General features: G+C 41.8%; 1 protein-coding gene across 1 annotated transcript in view; it reads left to right on the top strand.

Annotated features, from left to right (window-relative positions):
* DENND4C (DENN domain containing 4C) overlaps nt 1-19775 on the top strand; it is a 2492302-nt gene that overhangs the window by 1643871 nt on the left and 828656 nt on the right. The window contains exon 21 of the mRNA XM_044061083.1: nt 14953-15124. Within this exon, the coding sequence (XP_043917018.1) occupies nt 14953-15124 (172 nt within the window). The remainder of the gene's footprint in view (nt 1-14952; nt 15125-19775) is intronic.

Here is a 19775-nt window from a genome sequence, read left to right as displayed (position 1 = left end):
TCCCCATCCACTTGTCTATGTTGTTCATAAATTGGGTAATAGACAAACTCAGCTTCATGTGGATGGGAAACCTATTCCATAGGAGGGGCAGACTCTGGGACACATTTCTGTCTCTCCAGCATGTTTTGTTTAAGTCGCAAACAAAATTCAGGTCCCTAGACCTTGTATTCATGGTGCTGTTTGACTTATGAATATGTAGGAGATTTATAAGTGTGGGGTTTGTGATGCCTTGTAAGCCAGGAATAGATCACCCCTTCATAGGTTCATAAATTAGTACTAGGCTAACTGCTCTTGTGAGCCGTTTTAAGCTTAGCCAATTACTCCATGTCAGAATCAAACCCTGCACATTGTGTCTGCAAGGTAATCACCTTAACCTTTACACCAACTTCACAGGTTAGTAATATATAGGAGACTGAGTAGGGGGGAAAGGGCGTTAAGGCACACTGCATAAGGCAGGCTTGTTATGCCTTGTTTTCTTTTTGTAAGGAACCTTTGAGGTCACTGTAGTTGCTGCATATGCCTGGTCAGGTACATATGCCTGGTCAGGTACATACCAAAGGGAGCATTGTACTCTATGACTGGTCTTATAAGGGTGGAGTACAATGGGATAATGACCTCTTTGGACCTTAGATGCCATGCCCTTACTTATAAGTTGTGCAACATATAAGGATTTCCTCACCACTGTGACCATGTGGTGGTCGAAGGTAAGGCTGATGTCTACATGAGTACCTAGATCTCTGACCACTGGATCGACTCTTAGGGGTGTGTTGTCCACTTGGTAATTAGCCAGGATGGTTGATTTCCCAAAGGGTACAGTTATGCATTTCTTAGCATTGAATTTAACACCATAGCTTTGGCAGCATTTGTTGTTGAGAGAGAAACTTTCTTGAATAATGCTAGCGTGTACAGGAGATAACCTCCAACTTGCAAACATGGTCAGCCGTAAACCTTCAGCCTTTGCTTCTATTTCACAGAAATAGATGTCAAAAAGGAGAAGGCCTTGTACTGAGCACTGGGGGACTCTGCTAGTGACTGGCCTCTTGGTGGAGGTGGCCTCACCTATTTTTATGATCTGGAGTCCTATCAGTGAGCCAGTTGGCTGTCCAGCAGGTGTTAACGAGTTTATACCTAATTTAGTGATCTTGTCTGTGATGCCTAAGTGATGTATTGTATCAAAGATCTTGGCCAGGTCGAGGTAAGTTGTGTGCACAGTCTTACTTTCACCCAGTGCTTTGGTGACCCTATCAAAAAAGTCCACCAGATTTAACAGGCACAACCTTCCTTTAACAAAGCCGAACTGTGACATGTCAAGTGTGTGCAGGTTACTTATGCCCTCTTTTATCACATCCATGATGATTCTTTCCACGGCCTTAGATATGAGACTGGTAGGACCTATGGGCCACTAGTTATACCTGGACCGGTGGTTGGACCTTCTTTGTGCAGGAGAGTGACTGTAGCCACCTTCCATTTCTTGGACACAAAACCTTACTGAATATTCCAGATGAAAAGTGATTCATGTGGATCAGAGAAGTCATGTTTCATGCTATTCATGAAACATGATGTTCATCGTGCATACAGCTGCAGTCATAACAGATGGGTTTTCCTGCCGTCAGGTGGGTCCTCAGTCGGCCGAATTCCAAAGTCTAGGTCCGGCGTCGGATGTCGTCGCTTCTTCCCTGATGTCAGTGCGACAGGGGTATAAAAGAACCAGCCAATGCCATTTTCTTCAGTCTTTCTTGCCGCGCAGTGCCTGAAGCAGAAGCAGTTCGCAAGTGCCGGTCGGCCAGCTCCTGAGATTACGAATATTTTTCAACCGAAGTCTTCTTGAAAGCTAAGTACCCCGTTGGAAACTTTTCTTGCCTCAGACCAATGTCAGACAAAGTTAATAATTGCATTTCATGTGGGAAGCAAATACCGCATAAGGATTTTCATTCACTCTGCATTCCTTGCTTAGGCCCAGACCACGACGTCTTGGCCTGTCGTTTTTGTGCTACATTCAACAGACGCACTACTAAGCGTCAGGCGGAGTTCGCCCAACACTATTTTGGCAAAAAGTTTAATTACATTATGTCGTCGGATACTCCGACTCCAGTTTTGAGTAAAAGATGCAAAGATAAGGACCGACATATGAGTTCCGCGACTTCTACCGACACCACGCCAAAGCCGACTACAGGTGGTCCGGTTCTCAGCGAGGTGCCTACACAGCCCCTGACTACTGATGACACTTCATTGGCGGTGTCTTCTGTGCCTGAGGTCGCAGGCTCTTCGGCCCACACCCCGACTACAGATACCGAAGCCACTTTTGGCAGTGAAACTCAGAGTTTAGACAGGCCTGCCACCTGTCAAGGTGTCTTCAGGCCGCCGCCTTCTTTTTCTATTAAGGCTTTCACGAAGTCTAAAGCAGCCATGCATACTAAAAGACAAGCTCCACAGGGCCCCTCTCAAGGCCCCATGCTTAAAAAGCAGATGTTCAAAATGGCAGAGGATTTGATTACTCTTATCAGGGGTTCTCAAACCCCCCCCCCCCCCGGACAAAAGGCCCAGAGCGGAGGAAGGAATCCCCTTCCTCGGACCAGGCCTCCATTATTTCAGAACATTCTGAAGACCAGGAACATTCATACTCCCCTTTTGAAAATTCTGATGCAGAGGAGTCCATTCCCTCTGTCTCCTCCCCTGCGGATTACTCTTTTGGGGAAACCTTACATACCTTGAGGGAACACTTCCACTGGGAAGGCCAAGAGTACTCAGACTTCAAGAAAAGGCTTAGGGATTTCCTCCTGCTCTCTCAGCACAGGCAAATTAAGGCCTCCACTGCTAAAAATCCATTACCTTCAGAGAGAGATTCCAGAGCTTTAGAAAAGTGGGGGAAAAAGGTATACACCTCAGCCACCTTAACCATGAGGGCATTAAACTATCAGTTCCATATGTTAAAGTACCAACAGTTTCTGTTATCATAGTTGAAAAGCAAAATGTCACAACCTGAACAACCAGACTTGAAGAAGTTGCAGGATTTGTTACATAGTGCAGAGCAAGTGGGTAAACATACCTTGCAATGTGGTTTTGATGCTTTAGAGGCCTCATGTAGAGCTGCTGTTACAGGATCAGTCATACGTAGACATGCTTGGCTCAAAGAGCAAACCTTACCAGATCATGTCAAAGCTAAATTACTAGATGCACCTCTGCAAAAAGATGTATTGTTTGGTGTTAAAGCTGAGGAGGTATTAAAGAAAATGGAGGAAAAGGCAAAATCAATGCAAACAGTGAAAGATTTCCTACAGGTACAACCTCCACGTTTCAGTAGAAATTGGCCTTCAAAAAATTGGTCCTTTCCAGCCACGGACAGGCCCCAAAGAGGTAGATACAGGCGCCCGAGGGGTAGAGGGCAATCTCAAGGATCGTTTAGAGGCAGACAATGGCAAGCACCTACACAAAGAGGTGGTGAGGATAGTTCACAGCCATTCAGAAAGCAGAACCAATGACTTTCCCCTTTGCATGCCAAGCAAGGCTCAAATGGCAGCACCTTTAGGCGGAAAACTGGCATTATTTTCGAAAAATTGGCATATTGTCACAAAAGACAAATGGATCCTGGACGTTATAGACAGAGGCTACAGATTCCACTTTTACACCCTTCCAAAAATGAGAGGCATGCAAAACCTGCCACACAATCAAAGGGCAGAGGCACAAAAACACATTTCAGATCTCATGGACATGAAAGGTATTCAAGAGGTACCTGCACAAGAACAGGGTCAAGGTTTTTATTCCAGACTATTCCTGGTACCAAGGAAGGGCAAAGATTGGAGACCTATTTTGGACCTATCCATCCTAAACACATTTTTACTCGTGCCAAAATTCAAGATGCTCACATTACAGCAGCTTCTTCCCATGCTGGGCAAGGAGTCTTGGCTGGTAACATTGGACCTCAAGGAGGCATACCTGCATGTCCCAATCAGACAAGATTGCAGAAGATACCTCAGATTTCTTGCAGGTTCAACCCATTATCAATTCTCTGCATTGCCCTTTGGCTTATTTACTGCGCCCAGAGTGTTTATGAAATGCCTGGCATCAGTAATTGCCTACTGCAGACTTCAAGGGATACAAATATACCCATATTTGGACGACTGCCTGATCCAAGCGGACAGCAAGCACATACTTCTGAAGCATCTGGCGTTTGTAATAATGTTGTTGAATTCTCTGGGATACACAGTCAACAAAAAGAAATCAAGGCTAATACCCTCTCAAACAATAATTTTCCTGGGTGCCAGCTTGGATACAAGCACCCAGATGGCGTACCTCATGCCAGAGAAACAAGGGCAACTAAATACTTCAGAAAACTGGCAACTTTCACCAGGCTGACTGCAAGGAAAATCCTGCAGTCTCTGGGATTCATGGCATCTTGCATCCTACCAATCCCATGTGCAAAGCTGCATATGAGGAAACTTCAATGGTACCTAAAAAACCTATGGTCTCAACACAGCCACAGTTTGGAAACAATAATACCACTGATTCCATGTCTTCAAAAGGAATCTCTGTGGTGGGCTCAAGCATGCCAAAGAAACACAGGTCTCCCATTCTGCAGGCCTCAAGCAAATTAAGTCATCACAACAGACGCCTCGGACTACGCCTGGGGGGCGCACATGACAGATCGGTGCATTCAGGGCAAATGGTCCCAAAAAGAAAAGCACCTACACATCAATCAAAAGGAAATGCTAGCAGGAATAAATGCTATTATAGCTTTCAAAGACCTACTGCATCCAGGCCAGCTATTGATAAGGACAGACAACACCACAGTAATGTGGTACATAAACAAACAGGGAGGAACCCATTCATACCCCCTATGCAGGCTAGCCATGTTTCTTTGGAACATGGCTCTGGAATTACAAATCGAACTTCAAGCACAGTACCTGCCAGGCAAGGAAAACACGCTGGCAGACAACCTATGCAGAAATATGTCAGATCCACACGAATGGAAGTTGCATCCTCAAGTTTTTACAAAGATAATTCAAGCATGGGGAAGGCCAGACATAGATCTCTTTGCCTCCCACAGAAATCACCAATTGGCAAAATTCTGCTCAAGGACCTTTCATCCATAGGCCTGGAAAGTGGACGCACTCTTTCAGTTGGACAACAATGACAGTTTATGCCTTTCCACCTCTTCCTCTGCTGCCCAAAGTTCTATTAAAAACCAGAGCAGACAGACCAAAGATGATTCTCATTGCTCCAGACTGGCAAAGACAACACTAGTACCCACTCCTGAGGAGCCTGACGCATTCCCCACCATGGATCCTGCCTCTAATGCCTCTTCTACTGACTCAGCACAACTTCAAAACTCTTCACAGTCAGCTGAAAACACTCAATCTAGCCGCATGGAAGATTCCTTAAATTCACAACAGACCCTACTCTCCAAGGAGGTGCAGGATGTCATTTTGGAGGCCAGAAGGCCTTCTACTAGAAAAGCCTACTCTGCAAAATGGAAACGGTTTTGTGCCTGGAATGAGAAAAAGGGTCAGAATCCTGGAATACTGAATTTACCTCAAATATTACAGTACCTAGCTGAGATGCTAAGCAGTGGACTTTCATTCTCCTCCATCAAAATCCATGCCTCAGACATTTCTGCAGAATACAACACTGATCCTCCTTTATTCTCTCACCCCCTCTTAAGACAGTTCCTCAGAGGGGCTAAGAATATAAACCCCCAAGGAAACAACCAGTACCTGCTTGGGACCTCAATTTCATTCTAGAAAAACTGACCTGGCCTCCTTTTGAGCCAGCTGCTTCAACAGAACTGCAATATTTGTCCTGGAAAACAGCCTTCCTTCTGGCTATCACCTCAGCTCGCAGGGTTTCGGTACTACAAGCCCTCATGGCTGTGCAGCCTTTCATCATTTTTCATCAGGATAGAGTTTCCTTACGAACCAATCCTTCCTTTATGCCAAAGGTAGTTTCCAGGGTAGCCTTGAATCAGGCTATCCACTTACCTACCTTCTACCCTAATCCTCAAAACAAAGGGGAGAGACTACTACATTCCTTGGACATTCACAGACAGCTACGTTATTATTTGGACAGAACAAAGACTTTCAGAAAATCAGAGCTACTCTTTGTGTCCTATGCTACAGGAGCTCAAGGGAAGCCTATTTCCAAACAGACAATCTCAAAATGGATAGCCCACTGCATACGCTTTTGTTACTCTTTTCATGGTAAAACTGTACCTGCAGGCATCAGATCTCACTCCACAAGGCCCACAGCTACCTCTGCAGCTTTCCTCAGGGGGGTTCCTACCAAAGATATTTTGGAAGCAGCCACTTGGAGTTCTGTACATACTTTCTCCAAGCACTATCACCTACCATTATACTCCAAATCTAGAGCAGGCTTTGCCACTGCGGTCTTGCAGGGCATCCTGGCTCCTCCTAGTTCTACCTAGTTCCTACCACCCCTTTTTTAGCTTTGGGATTCTACCCATCTGTTATGACTGCAGCTGTATGCACGATGAACATAGTACAGTTTTGTACCTACCATAAATGTAGATGTTCGAGTGCTAATAGAGCTGCAGTCCAGGTTTCCCTCCCTCCTTCCCCTCTTGGGACAGGCCTAATGGCCAACACCTCCTCATACAACCTGATTGGGGTATTCTTTTATAGTGTATTTGTTTGCAACTACTGTTTTTTGATTATATTGCATTGCATTATTACATAAATGTATGTATTGCCTTCCTTCTGGGGGCACCTGACATCTGGGGCAAGAAAAACTGAAGAAAATGGCGTTGGCTGGTTCTTTTATACCTCTGTCGCACTGACGTCAGGGAAGAAGTGACGACATCCGACGCCGGACCTAGACTTTGGAATTCGGCCGACCGAGGACCCTCCTGACGGCAGGAAAACCCATCTGTTATGACTGCAGCTGTATTAGCACTCGAACATCTACATTTATGGTAGGTACAAAACTGTACTTTATCAGGGCCCATCAATGCAGTGTTTTTGCCCTTGGAAAGTCGATTAATGATCTGTTCTCTAGTAATGGTTGGTGGGATTGTGTTGTGTGGTAGTTCCTTTGGAATATTTGGGGGGGGGGATTTGAGCTGAACCTCTCGGCCAAAAGGTTGGCATTGACTTCTAGTTTCCTTCTTTTTAATTTCTTCATATCTTTTGGGTTTGTAATACCATGATGGGAATGGAACCCATTCCTAAGTCATAGTATGATTAAAGTTCATGAAATTAGTATTGTTTCTGTCTTTGATGTCAGCAAGAAATGCTCTTTGCAGCACCCACAGTGTGCCCAGTAATGATGACTCCTGCAATCCATACAGAATTACATGTGTCTGTAACATATCTAAATATGATTGTAGATTCTTTTTTTATAAGACCTGTTTCTCCTATTACTACTGTTGGAACTGTCTGTTTCTTCCACATTGTTCTCATTTCTGCCTGCAAGTCCTGATATTTTATGACCTTGTGTCTCTCTGTACTCAAGACACTGCAGTCACGGTGTGTAGTGATTTCAAAGATCAATGCTACTTTTGTCTTCTTTTCATGGACCACTATATCTGGTTTTCTCACATCTATTTTTTGAACTGCTGGTAATGGTTTATCCCATGTGATGTAGACTTCATCATTTTCTGTGATACTCTGTGGCTTATGTTTCCAGTGTTTTTCAACTACTTCAGTATTATAATATTTGCACAATCCCAAGTGTACCAGTCTTGCCACATTATTATGCCTTTTTGTATACAGTCTTTCTCCCATGAGTATGTTACAGCCAGCAGCAAGGTGTGCAATTGTTCCCAGTTCTGTTTTACAAAACCTACATTTATCTGTTTCTTCCACATGTTCAATGGACTTTGTAAACCAACATGTACATAGGCCACTCTCGTGGGCCGCCAGTATTAACCTTTTCATCCTTTGGTTTGAATTCACCTCTCCTGCGTTTGTTCCTGATGAAAATTAGGTTATTCTAGGAGTTTTCTGTACTTGTAACTATATTTATGCATTTTCCACATTTCTTGCCTTCTTGTCTGATCCTTCACCTTACATTCTTTCTTTTGTTTTTTGGCACATTCATTTGCTGCCTGATTTTTATCTGCTTCTGGGGGTTTGATTTCATTCCCACTTGACGCCAATATGCTTCTGCTAGACTTAGAAGGGAAGTCATGTTAGATTTATTATCTTCATGTTTCAGAATTTTCACTGTGTTTGGATCTTGTGAGGTCAGCAGATATGTATGCAGTCCCACGATTGTAGATCTCTACATATAATCATTTCAAGGAGGCCCATACCTCCCTCAGAACGAGGGAATATGTAATCTCGGTGTGCATTGATTTTTATAAATCATTTGATGAGCACGATGCATCCTTCTTGTTTTCCTGTCTAATCTATCAAACACGTTTTGGGTCAGTCACTTCAAAACTGTAAGTTAGGACAGGAAGAGCAAACTGGTTTAAAGCTTGAACTTTGTTCCTAGATGTCAGTGCTGCTTTCAGGATTAATTTAAGTCTGCTAAAATATTCCTTACTGAGTTTTATTTTAATTTGTTCATGTTTTATTGTTGATCCTTCATCAATTCCCAAATATGTGTACATTCCCTCTTGCTCAAGTTCTTGTGTGTCAGATTCTTGTCCCAAACTGATGTTTTCTTGGTATTGCAGCTTTCCTGCTTTAAAGGTTGCTTGTGCATATTTATCAAGACCAAATGACATTCTTACATGATCTGAAAAAGTTTTGACTACTTGCAGTTCTGCTTTCATTTCCTCATCTGATGAGCTATACAGTTTTAAATCATCGACAAAGAGAAGATAAGTCTTTACACTTTGTTGCTTTCTGGGAGCCAAATTATAGCTGTGATCTAATCTGTTAAGTAGACAGGTTAAGGGCAAGGCAGAAGAGCAGCAGTGATAGAGAGTCACTCTGGAGTATCCCCCTTTGGACTTTTATCCCTGGAATAATAATTTGTCCTTTATCATGATTTAACTACAAAGTAGTTTGCCACTGTTTCATGATTGCTGTGATGTAGTTTATCAGTATAGGGTTTACCTTACACATTTTTAAGCACTCTTTTATCTGTGAATGTGGGATACTGTCAAATGCTGTTTTGTAGTCTGTCCATGCCATACTTAAATTCTTCCCCTTTTTAGAGTTCTCCACTATGACTTTAACAACAAATGATCCTTTTATTCCATTTGACTTTCTTTTATTACCCTTTTGTTCTATTGCCATAACTGAGTTTTCTTCTAAATGAGTATAAACTCTGTCTGCATCAGTTCCAGTGTATAGTTTTTACGTAGTCAGAAGGCAAGTTATTGGTCTATAATTTTTAGGGTAACCTGCAGGTTCACTCTTAAGTAGGAGCATTGTTTTTCCTGTTAGCCAGGCTGGTGCCTGTTGGGGGTGCACATATAAATAATTCTTACTCTTGGGCTAAATCTTTGTGCAATGATGTTAATACTTTTAGCCAGAAGTTAGGTACTGTGTTTGGGCATGGGATTTTTCGATTAGAGGCTTTTCTTAACTTTGTTTCAATCTCTCTGGCCATTACTTCATCCCATTTCGTATCCTGTACATTCTTTCTTTTACTTCTATCCATTTAGCATCTTTATGTTCTACAGTATCTTCATAAATACTTCTCCAAAATGTATCCTATTTCTTTTTTTTTTGTGGTCTTTCAATTACTTTTAAGTAGTTTCCCAATTCTCTATAAAACTTTTTTGGGTCATCAATAAATTGCTTATTTTGTACTTTTCCTTTATATTTATCTGTGCATCTTCTAAGTTTTTCTGCCTGCCTGTGCTGATGTTTATTTTTGTTAGTACTTGATATATCCTTATCCATTGTAATACTGGGCATTGCTTTTATCACGGCTGTCTTTCTGAGTACTTTTGTTGATCTTTTTCCTCTTCTGTACTCTAGCAGTGAGACTTCTTGTCTTAATTGCTTTATAGTTTTCTGCGTTCAATACTTCCATGATGGCGTTCAGTTTCTCCCCATCCTTTTCCTTACTACCCTGTGTTCTTTTGGAAGGATTTTATCTGTTATTAATTTGTCTGAACAGTAATGTATCCTATCTACTTCTGTTATATTGCATGAATCTCTATGGACAGTCCTAATTACTGTGTTCATTTGTTTTACCAAACTTCTAACGTTTTGGGTTTTATTGACCTTCTGCAGTCTATTTCTTTCATTGATCGTAACATGTCTATCCACCTCTATTAACTCAGGTAACTCTTCTCTTAGATCATTTTCTTCTAAAGTGTGGGGACATTCTTTGTTTGCCATTTCCTGCGGGCATTCTGTAGAAATTTTCAGAGCTTCTTACTGTGCCACATTCTCTTCAATTTCACCCTTTGTCATCCATTACTTATTCATATGGGAACTTCTGGCTTATCACTCCATGGCATTGACTGTGTCAGAGTTGCCATAGTTTCCTGTTCTTTCCCTTGCTGTATAGCTCCAACTTGAACCTTTGTGCTCGTGCTAGTTAAGTTTGGGTGATGCCATTTATAATAAGTCCTGTGCAAAGCTTTGTGGTTTTCCTTTGCCTGAGAAGCTATTTTTATTTCATGTTTAGCCACTGAAGTATTAATTAACCCTCTTTGCTGTCTGTTTAGATTAGTCAGGGAGATTTTAGTATGTATGTCTTTGTTCCTCCTGCCCTTGACCAAGATTTGTTTTGTCTTTTGTTGTATAATGGATTGATATTGTGATTCCACCAGGGTGGCTTATCTTTTGAGTTTGACTTATTCTTAATGCAAGTGGGACCAGGTCAGTCTATACAGCTATCAATATGGCTGTACAGAGATTTTGTAAATAGCTCAGTGTTTTCTGTGGTGTTTACTGGGTTTGTAGGTGCTTGGAATTTAGCTGAGGTGCTGCTTAGTATAGGTTCATAGGTTGGTACTAGGCTATCAGCCCTAGGGGTCTATACAAGCCTAGCCATAACAATTCACTGGCTGTTTCTTCCCACACTATTTACTTCCCTGGACCCCTGTCTAGCAGGGCGGCTGACGTGATCCCTGGGGTGAATTTCCTTTCTTCCATCCAATCGTCAAGGTTCCTTTTGAAGAGGGCCAAGGAGGTACTCTGCTTGACATGTATGGGCAATCTATTCCAGAGTCTGGGGAGTCTCTGGGTCAGGAACCTATCCCTCTGTATAGAGAGGTAAGCCGTTGAATAGTTCCTAAAGGTTTTTGGTTTTCCCTGGACCACCAGATTTAATTTTTATTTCGAGTAATACTGCCTTATGGTCAGATCTGACGAGTAAAGATATTACGTTTGGTAAGGAATTCGGTCCCCCATGTTTGTACCCCAGGTAGCAGAATGGCCCAAGTGTTCCAGGATGTTAGTATTAACAAAGTATAGGAGTCATTGGGCTTGTGCATTTAGAAGTGGTATAAGATTCTTAATCTAATTGAGATCCCTCATGAACACTGTACTGGGTTGAATGTTATACATTGAGATAGGGAGTATGGGTTTCCTGCGACATGGAGAGGGACCGGTATGTTCCAAGGATGTGGTACAACACCCTGTTTATGGTGAGTTGTACATGTATTTGGTGCAGTGGGTCGTACACTTTAATCTGAATGTTAGATTAGTCTTAATATAGACTGACACTCCTCCACCTTTAGTTCCCTCCTGTGCAGTAGCTGGTATAAACGTGTGAAAAGCATTTTAAGCTTACATTGCAGGGGTACTCTCAGTGACTTTAAACCATGTCTGTACACAGATGTCTACACACTCGCTTGCAGGTAGTGGAGTTTCTTGTTAAGACTTCTAGTGTTGAGCAGTACCACCCCACTGGATTGACACCAGAAGCTAAGTAATTTGTTAAAATCAATCATTTTCTGTTGGTAACATGCCATAATCCGTGGAGAAGGTAGTATGCTACTCAGTGCAAGGCTCATACCTGCCTGCGACACTCAGTCAGTGAACTCAGTTATGCTTTGCTCCATATAGTCAAGGGAGGTATGTCTCAGGTCATTAACACCCACATTGACCATGGCAGAGTCATACTGGTACCTGTGGTTCAGTGACATGAGTAGCTGTGTGACTTAATGGATTCTAGCCTCAGGAGAGCAGTTAACCATGACTCTGTCCTTACACAGTCTGTTGAGGAGGACATAGGTGTACCTTACCATAAAATCACCAATGACCAGGAAATTTGGCTGTGTGCTGGTTTGTCTTAAGGGCTTAGCAATGGAGACATTGGATACATTGTTTCAATGTGTAGCTCTGGGTGGTGTTTTAAAGGAGTGTTTGTGATGGCTGAGGAACCTTTCTTTGATTGTACTGTGCAGGAGGTCTTAGTGTTTTAGGAAGGTTACCTGTGCATGCCTCAGCATAAGTAGTTTTATGTGTAGGGTTTTTACCTTGTGTAGTAGGCATGATGTAAGTGTCACTGACAACCTGTATAGGATTAGTTTTTGGTTGTATGAGAGAGTTTTGCCTCCAGGGTTAAAGTGTATTTATACCTCTGTCAACTATCTGTTTTATTAAGAAAAAGTGGGTTGTCATTGTACATGAGGCAATTGCTACAATGCCTCAGAATGCCCATCTCAACCAGAATGACCGCAGAAACAGTCAGGAAGTGCATATCCATGGAATCTACCAGAGAGAAGTGAGGAAAACATATATATTGAACAAGTCAATAAGATAAGCAGCTTGATGAGCAATGCTCAGCTGTGAGCAAACGAGATGCTGTAGTAGTTAAAAAAACAAAATTCTGTCTAGACAGCAATGCTACAATACAAGAGTGCAGACCACAAACCAAAACAAAGACACTTAGAATATAACAGGCACAATAAGCCTTCACCAGCAAAGAAGGCTGAAGGCTACCCTCTCCTCTCACAAGAGTATAAAACAGGAAGAAACACATATACAGTAAAAGCCATGGAATAAAGTGCAGTTTTTTTTTTAAGTGGGAAGGGAGGAAACAGGAGATGATTTAAGTTTAAGACACAAGGGGGTGGGCCTTCCCAGCTGATCTTTCAGTACTCAGTAGAATGAGCTAATGAGATGGGACTGGGTGGTGTCTGCAAAATCAGATTTATAGTGAGGGCAGGCAACTCAAAAGCCACCAAGTTTAAGAGTACAACAGTAGTAGGATGATTGGGTGAGAAAAATCAAATGCAGACAGAGAACAGTAAGTCCAACAAACACTACTAACAAGATACAGTAGTGACCAAAAAAAATAAGGCAACTTCAGTTTTTTGATCAATATTGCATGTTTGTCTTTTTGCATTACCTCAATTACTGTAGCTGCATTTAGCCTGACAAGCAAATGTTTTGTGAAAAACAGAGAAAAGCTAAATTTTACACATCTAACAGTTTTTGGTAGGATTTCCTTTATTCTTCAACATAGCCTTGATACGAGATGGCATGCTGTGAGCCAGTGATTTGCAGTATTGCGATGTGATCTCAGTCACCCAAACATGTTTGACATCTTTTAAATCCTTTTCTGAGGTTGGTGGATGTGCTTTCACTTTCTTCTTCATGATATTCCAACAGTTTTCTTCGACAGTGAGCTCTGGCGAATATGATGGCCAGTTTGGAAGGAGCTGAATGTGGTTGTTGGCAAACCATTTCTTGACTGTCTTGGCAGTATGGCATAGAGCAGAATCCTGCTGAAGTATTGTTCCAGAAATGTTCATATGGAGTTCTACTTCTGAGTTCAGCACAGAAATATACTTTGCAGCATTGGCTTTTTCACGTTTGTTGAATATGTGAATTCCGTAACGCCCTTTCACCAAGGTGACTCCCCATTCCATAATGGATGGAGGATATTTGACTGTCTTAATTGTATACTTTGAATTCAGGCGTTTGTCAGTAGGACGTCTCATGTGATTATAGCCTGACCCTCGCACTTGCTGAAATGTACTTTGATCAGTAAACAGCAGTTGTTCCCATAACTCTGCAGACTTATCTTTCAAGGCATGACGATACTTTATCTGATCTCGAAACCGCTTCTATGTAATCAGCGGTTCTTTTTCGATCTTCTTGCCAACAGATTAAAATCAGCTGCTACACATTGTCTAACTGTTCTGAAACTGATATTAATTCTTGGTTCTTTAGCCAGATGAGCTATTTGAACAGTGTGAGGACTTGATGTAACAATGCTCTTCAGACATTTGTCATCTCCGAGTGATGTGTTGCAATCCCGGCCACAGTTAGTAGCACAATGTGTTGCATCAACCAAATTAATGGTATTTTGTACTCCACATTGTGAAATAGCCAAACATTTAGCAATATCACATTAGGAGTATCCTTTGGCGTGCAGTGCTATAACTTGTCCCTTTATAAATTCGCTTAAATCACACTTTTTCTACCCTTTCTAATACAGATCATATACATAAATGTATTCATTCTCATACAATTTTCAGTAAAAATCCCATCAGACAAGCAAAAATGTGTAAACAGGAAACAAATATACGCTAAACAATCAAAAACGCGAAGAATATATATATATATATATATATATATATATATATATATATATATATATATATATATAAACACAATGTAAAATGAACATATTGCGAACATTACAGCCCATTTTGTTGAAAAAATGATTGATGGCTTTATTTTTGGCCGCTACTGTACTTGATATGGGACTTCATTAAGACACTGCTAAATTGTAGGGCTTTAGTGATTTTTTTTGTAAGATAGTAGTGAGATTTTGGCCTGAAAAGTATTGCTCCTTTCTATAAATCAACATTCTATGAATTTGTGCTTTAAACAAAGAACTTTGCTGCTGTAGACTGTTTATTTTGCAGCCCATTTGAAAATAGTAATGCCTTTTGTGCCTTATCTGAAGAAGGTTGTAGTTATTAATTTTATTACTTGAAACTTAAAATACAGAAATTTTACATTGCATTTAATTTTCGTGAGAGCAAAACTAGATTTTGATTGTTAAAAAAAAACTGTGCTAATAACTTTGCTGCATTAATAACTGCTGTGTATCCTTGCATTGAAGGAACAGAATCGAGACAAATATAACTTTCCTGTTAATAACCACATCATAGAAGATGGTCTGCCATCACAGACAGGAATCCCAGGGTTGGTGTCCGGTACACTTACACAGAGCTGTACCAGTATTGGCAGCAGCAGCAGCAGTGGTGACACTGGGAAGTCACACCACATGGCAGGTATTTGATGCATGTTTATGATACGATATTCTAGACTGGTCTGAACCTACATACCATTATCTCATCCAAGTATTTTGTATGCCATAAGGAGATGCATTTGATGTTTACAAGCACCTGTGGGCTCTGAAGTTGTTAGGAAATATAGGAGAGTTTGCATGTGTCTGAATCCTGGAGTGTATGTAATAACAGTCTTTTTGCACTTTGGCAGTGTGGGTGGCCTAACATTTTTGTAAGCACAGTTTTCAGATGGAAGTATAAAGATGGGCATTAAGTTACTACTTAGTGCTTCATCAGTACGTATTTATTATTTCTAATCTAGCTTCTCCTTTGGCAAATCTGATTGTACCTGCTAATACAAGTAAGTGCATTAGGCATTATCCACTTTTGGAGCTAATGGTATGCATATTCTGATCTGGTTATGGTATCTTGTATTGCATTATGTGGCTTCTGGAGCACCAGATCAATGTTTATTGTTAATGGTGCACTACCAGCTTAGATCATTAATGCATACTTTTTATTAAACTCAGCATCTATGTGGTGTAGAATGCTTCTTGTAGCCCACATACATCCTTGCATTCCACAGCATTTTCGAAAAAATCAACTTGAAAAGCATAAGGCAAATGTAAATATTCTTTGAAAAATAAAACTGTGCAAATAGCACTATCAGTAAGAAGCATTCATTACTGTGATAACTGCATTTTTAGTCTTTTCATAAGCACTGTCATATGTTATAATGCACATAAACCCAGAATTACATTTTTGCTAAACTTTTACAAATTGTCATATCCTAGAAACAGTTTAACCTAGACAGATGTTATTAGACCACTTTTGTTAACCAGACAAATGCATTCTTATGACAGCAAGATATTCCTGTTGGAATTCATATTTATTGAAATATTTGCAGAAATATGAAAACATATGCTAACCTGTATAATTATCAATATCTGCAAAATCTGACGGTAATGCTGTTCAATGCTAGAAGTCTAAATCTCAAAATGCACTCCCTCGAGGCACTCCTAAAAATGGAGAACATTGATATCTGTGCAGTAACTGAGACCTGGTTCAAGGCTCCAGAGAGCACCCCTGCAATACCAGGCTACAACTCTTACCACACTTTTCGGCCACAAAACCAACACCGAAACACTAAAGGTGGAGGAGTGTCCATATTCACACCTCCAGGCTAGTTGCCCAACACAATGCATCTGAAATTCTCCAGGTGCAACTAACACTAGGTAAGACTGCAATCTAAATTGTAGCTTGCTACAGATCTCCCACCATGCCCCAAGATTCTCACTACTCCTTTCTAAACATACTGGAAAATATTAAGATACAACCAAACACCCTAATACTGGGTGATTTCAACTACCCTGCCATTAACTGGGAAAACTGCTTGGGTACCAACTCCTTTTCCCACCAGTTCTTGGAATTCGTAAAGTCCAACGCCCTGGATCAACTAATCCATTGTCCCACCAGGGGCTGCAGTATCCTAGACCTGGTTATTACCAACATGGGCGATAGATGCTCCACACCAGTGGTCACCCCCTCATTGGTCAGGTCTGACCATAAGGAAATCTCCCTTGATATCCACACCCCCCCCCCCCCCCAGTAAGGAAACCTCCTTAAAAAACTTCTCCAAAGCCAACTTCATGCTACTGAAGTCAGAAGTGACAAACTTCACGACACCCATGCAGACGGGATCTGAAAGTTTGACTGCAGAATCCTACACTAAGGCACTATACGAGCACATCCACTCGTGCATGAATCGTGCCATCCCAGATAGAACCAAGATGCTCTTCTCCAAAAAAAGGAAGCCAGTCTGGTGGTCCCCTGCTATAAACAAACTATACAACAGAAGGAAGAAACTGTTGCAGAAAAGAGGAAAATCCCAAGATGCAAAAAGCTTCCTCACCAGCCTCAGTAAGAAGCTGAGATCCCTCATAAAATCCTCAAAGGCTAGTTAAGAAAATAAAATTGCCAAAGATTCCAAAGACAACCACAAGGCATTCTATAGTTATGTCAAGAATCTAAATGGCAATGCTCAGATCTGCTTTGAGCTACAACAGAATGGCATTAAATATACTGCTCCCAAGGATATTGCCAATATCCTGGCAGATCGATTTAGTGCCAACTTCACCCCCTCTCACCCCCTAAAGGGCCCATCTCAATACCAAAAAAATTGCCAAATTCCGGTAATCACGGCCACACAGGTAGAAACCGCACTCTCCAAAGCTAAGAATACAGAATCCATGGAACCAGATGACATCCCAGGCTGTGTACTACATGAACTACAAAATGAACTGGCACCTCACCTAAGTGTCATATTTAATCATAGCCTCACCTCAGACTTTGTGCCCACTGAGTGGCGCACAGCTACAGTTATCCCACTACACAAGGGGGATCCACCTTGGATCCCAGGAACTACCGTCCCATCAGTCTGACAAGCCTGATCTGCAAGGGCATGGAACGCATTATCATGTAACTTATAAACAAAGACATTGGCAACCTTTAAACACTGTACCCCACCTAGTTTGGGTTTGTGAAGGGCTGATCTTGTCTCTTGAATCTGATTGACTTCTTATAATCAGTCTCCAGAGCCGTGGACGAAGGTAAGGCAGTCCACACAGCCTATCTGGACCTCGCCAAGGCCTTCGACACCATCCCCCACTCTGGAATCATAGATAAACTTACTAAGCTGGGCATAAATTCCTACATCACTCAATGGCATGCCAACTGGCTTACTGACAGAACGCAGACTGAAAAAATAGCTGACTCCAAATCCAGCTCCAGACAAGTGGAGTACCTCTGGGTTCAGTCCTGGGACCACTTTTGTTTGGGATCTACTTCTCTGAAGTACAGGCCAACACTAAAGGACTCTGGCTAACAAAGTTTGCAGATGACTGCAAACTGGGAGCCATTATTGAATCCCCAAATGATGTAGATATTCTACAAAAGGGCCTTACAGAAACAGATGCCTGGTGCCAGAGCCATGGGCTCAAGCTTAATGCCAAGAAATGTATAGTTATCCCCTTTGGAAAAAACATGTACCCATTAATTACCACATAGGTGGCAGTACACTAAACATCAAAAGTGTGATGAGAGACTTAGGGACACAGGTGGACAGTGGTCTCACTTTCTATAACCACATCGCCACAACAGTCAGGAAATCCTTCTATGTGGCACACCTCATCACTAAGGGCTTTTCATCCAGAAAAAAGGAGGTCATTGTCCCACTGTACTCATCCCTCATTAGACCCATTGTAGAGTATAATGCCCCGTTTGGTATGTACCTCACAAGACATCTGCAACAGCTGGAAAGGCCACAGAAATACCTGACTAAAAGAATCACAGGCCTAAAACAGATGCCATATGCTGACCGTCTAAAAAAAAATTCCAGATATCCTCTGTGGCATATCGTCTACTCAGAGGCAATCTCTGCTTAACATACAAGGCCATGTCAAACCCTGAGCTGTTGGACATGCTCCATATAAAGAAATCCCAGTCCCTCAGAGCCACACGCTCCAGGGATCTAAACCTTGTCATCACAATGAACAAAACATGCTGGAGGGATAGGTTCCTGACCCAGAGACTCCCCATACTCTGGAATAGACTGCCCATACATGTCAAGCAGAGCGCCTCATTGGCCATCTTCAAAAGGAACCTTGATGATTGGATGGGAGATAGGAAATTCACCCCGGGGATCATGTCAGTCATCCTGCTAGACAAGGGGTCCAGAGAAGTAAATATTGTGGGAAGAAATATCCAGGGAATTGTTATGGCTAGGCTTGTATAGGGCCTAGGGCCGATAGCCTAGTACCAACCTATGAACCTATATATAAGTAACACTGACTTATCTGTTTAAGATGTGCAGCTTAGTGTGAATGCCAATAACTGTATTCTTCAATGACGTTTAAGGTTTCACTTGATGCAATAGAACAGTTTGTAAGTCAGTTTTTTTGAAGTATTAAGTATGTAGGTAAATATTGCTTATTTTCATAATTAACAAGCAGTTAGCAATTCTGTCCCAAGGGATCTGTCCTGGGGCGCCCCTACTGTTTGGCATCTACTTCACAGAGGTCCAGGCAAAGACAAAAGGGCATGTGGCTGACCAAGTTTGCAGACGACTGTAAGTTGGGTGCTGTCATTGACTTCTCAGATGATAACGTACTGCAAGAGGGTCTCATAGCAACAAATGACTAGTGCCAAAGTCATGGCCTTAAGTTAAATGCAAAAAAAGTGTTATCATACCATTAGGCAAAATCATAGTCCCTACTGATTACCACATCACCGGCAATGCCCTAAGCGCACAACCTGTAGTGAGAGACCTGGGTACTCAGGTTGACAACAGTCTTACATTCGACCACCATGTAGCGGCAGTGGTTGAAAAGCCTTTTACTTTGTACATCTCATAAGTAAAGGGATTGCATCCAGAAAAAGTTAGGTTATTACCTCTCTGTACTCCTCCCTCATTGGGCCAGTAATTGAGTATAATGACCCGTTTGGTATGTACCTGTCCAAATATGTGCACCAACTGGAAAGGCCACAGAAATATCTCACAAAGAGAATCCATGGCCTCCACCACCTGTCCTGTGTAGACAGGCTCAAATCACTGTCATTCTACTCTGTATCCTACAGATTGCTCAGAGGTGATCTG

This window comes from Protopterus annectens, chromosome 2.part0, assembly GCF_019279795.1.
Source record: "Protopterus annectens isolate FY-2018-M chromosome 2.part0, PAN1.0, whole genome shotgun sequence".
NCBI lineage: Eukaryota > Metazoa > Chordata > Ceratodontiformes > Protopteridae > Protopterus > Protopterus annectens.
This window is presented reverse-complemented; position numbering and strand designations above follow the sequence as displayed.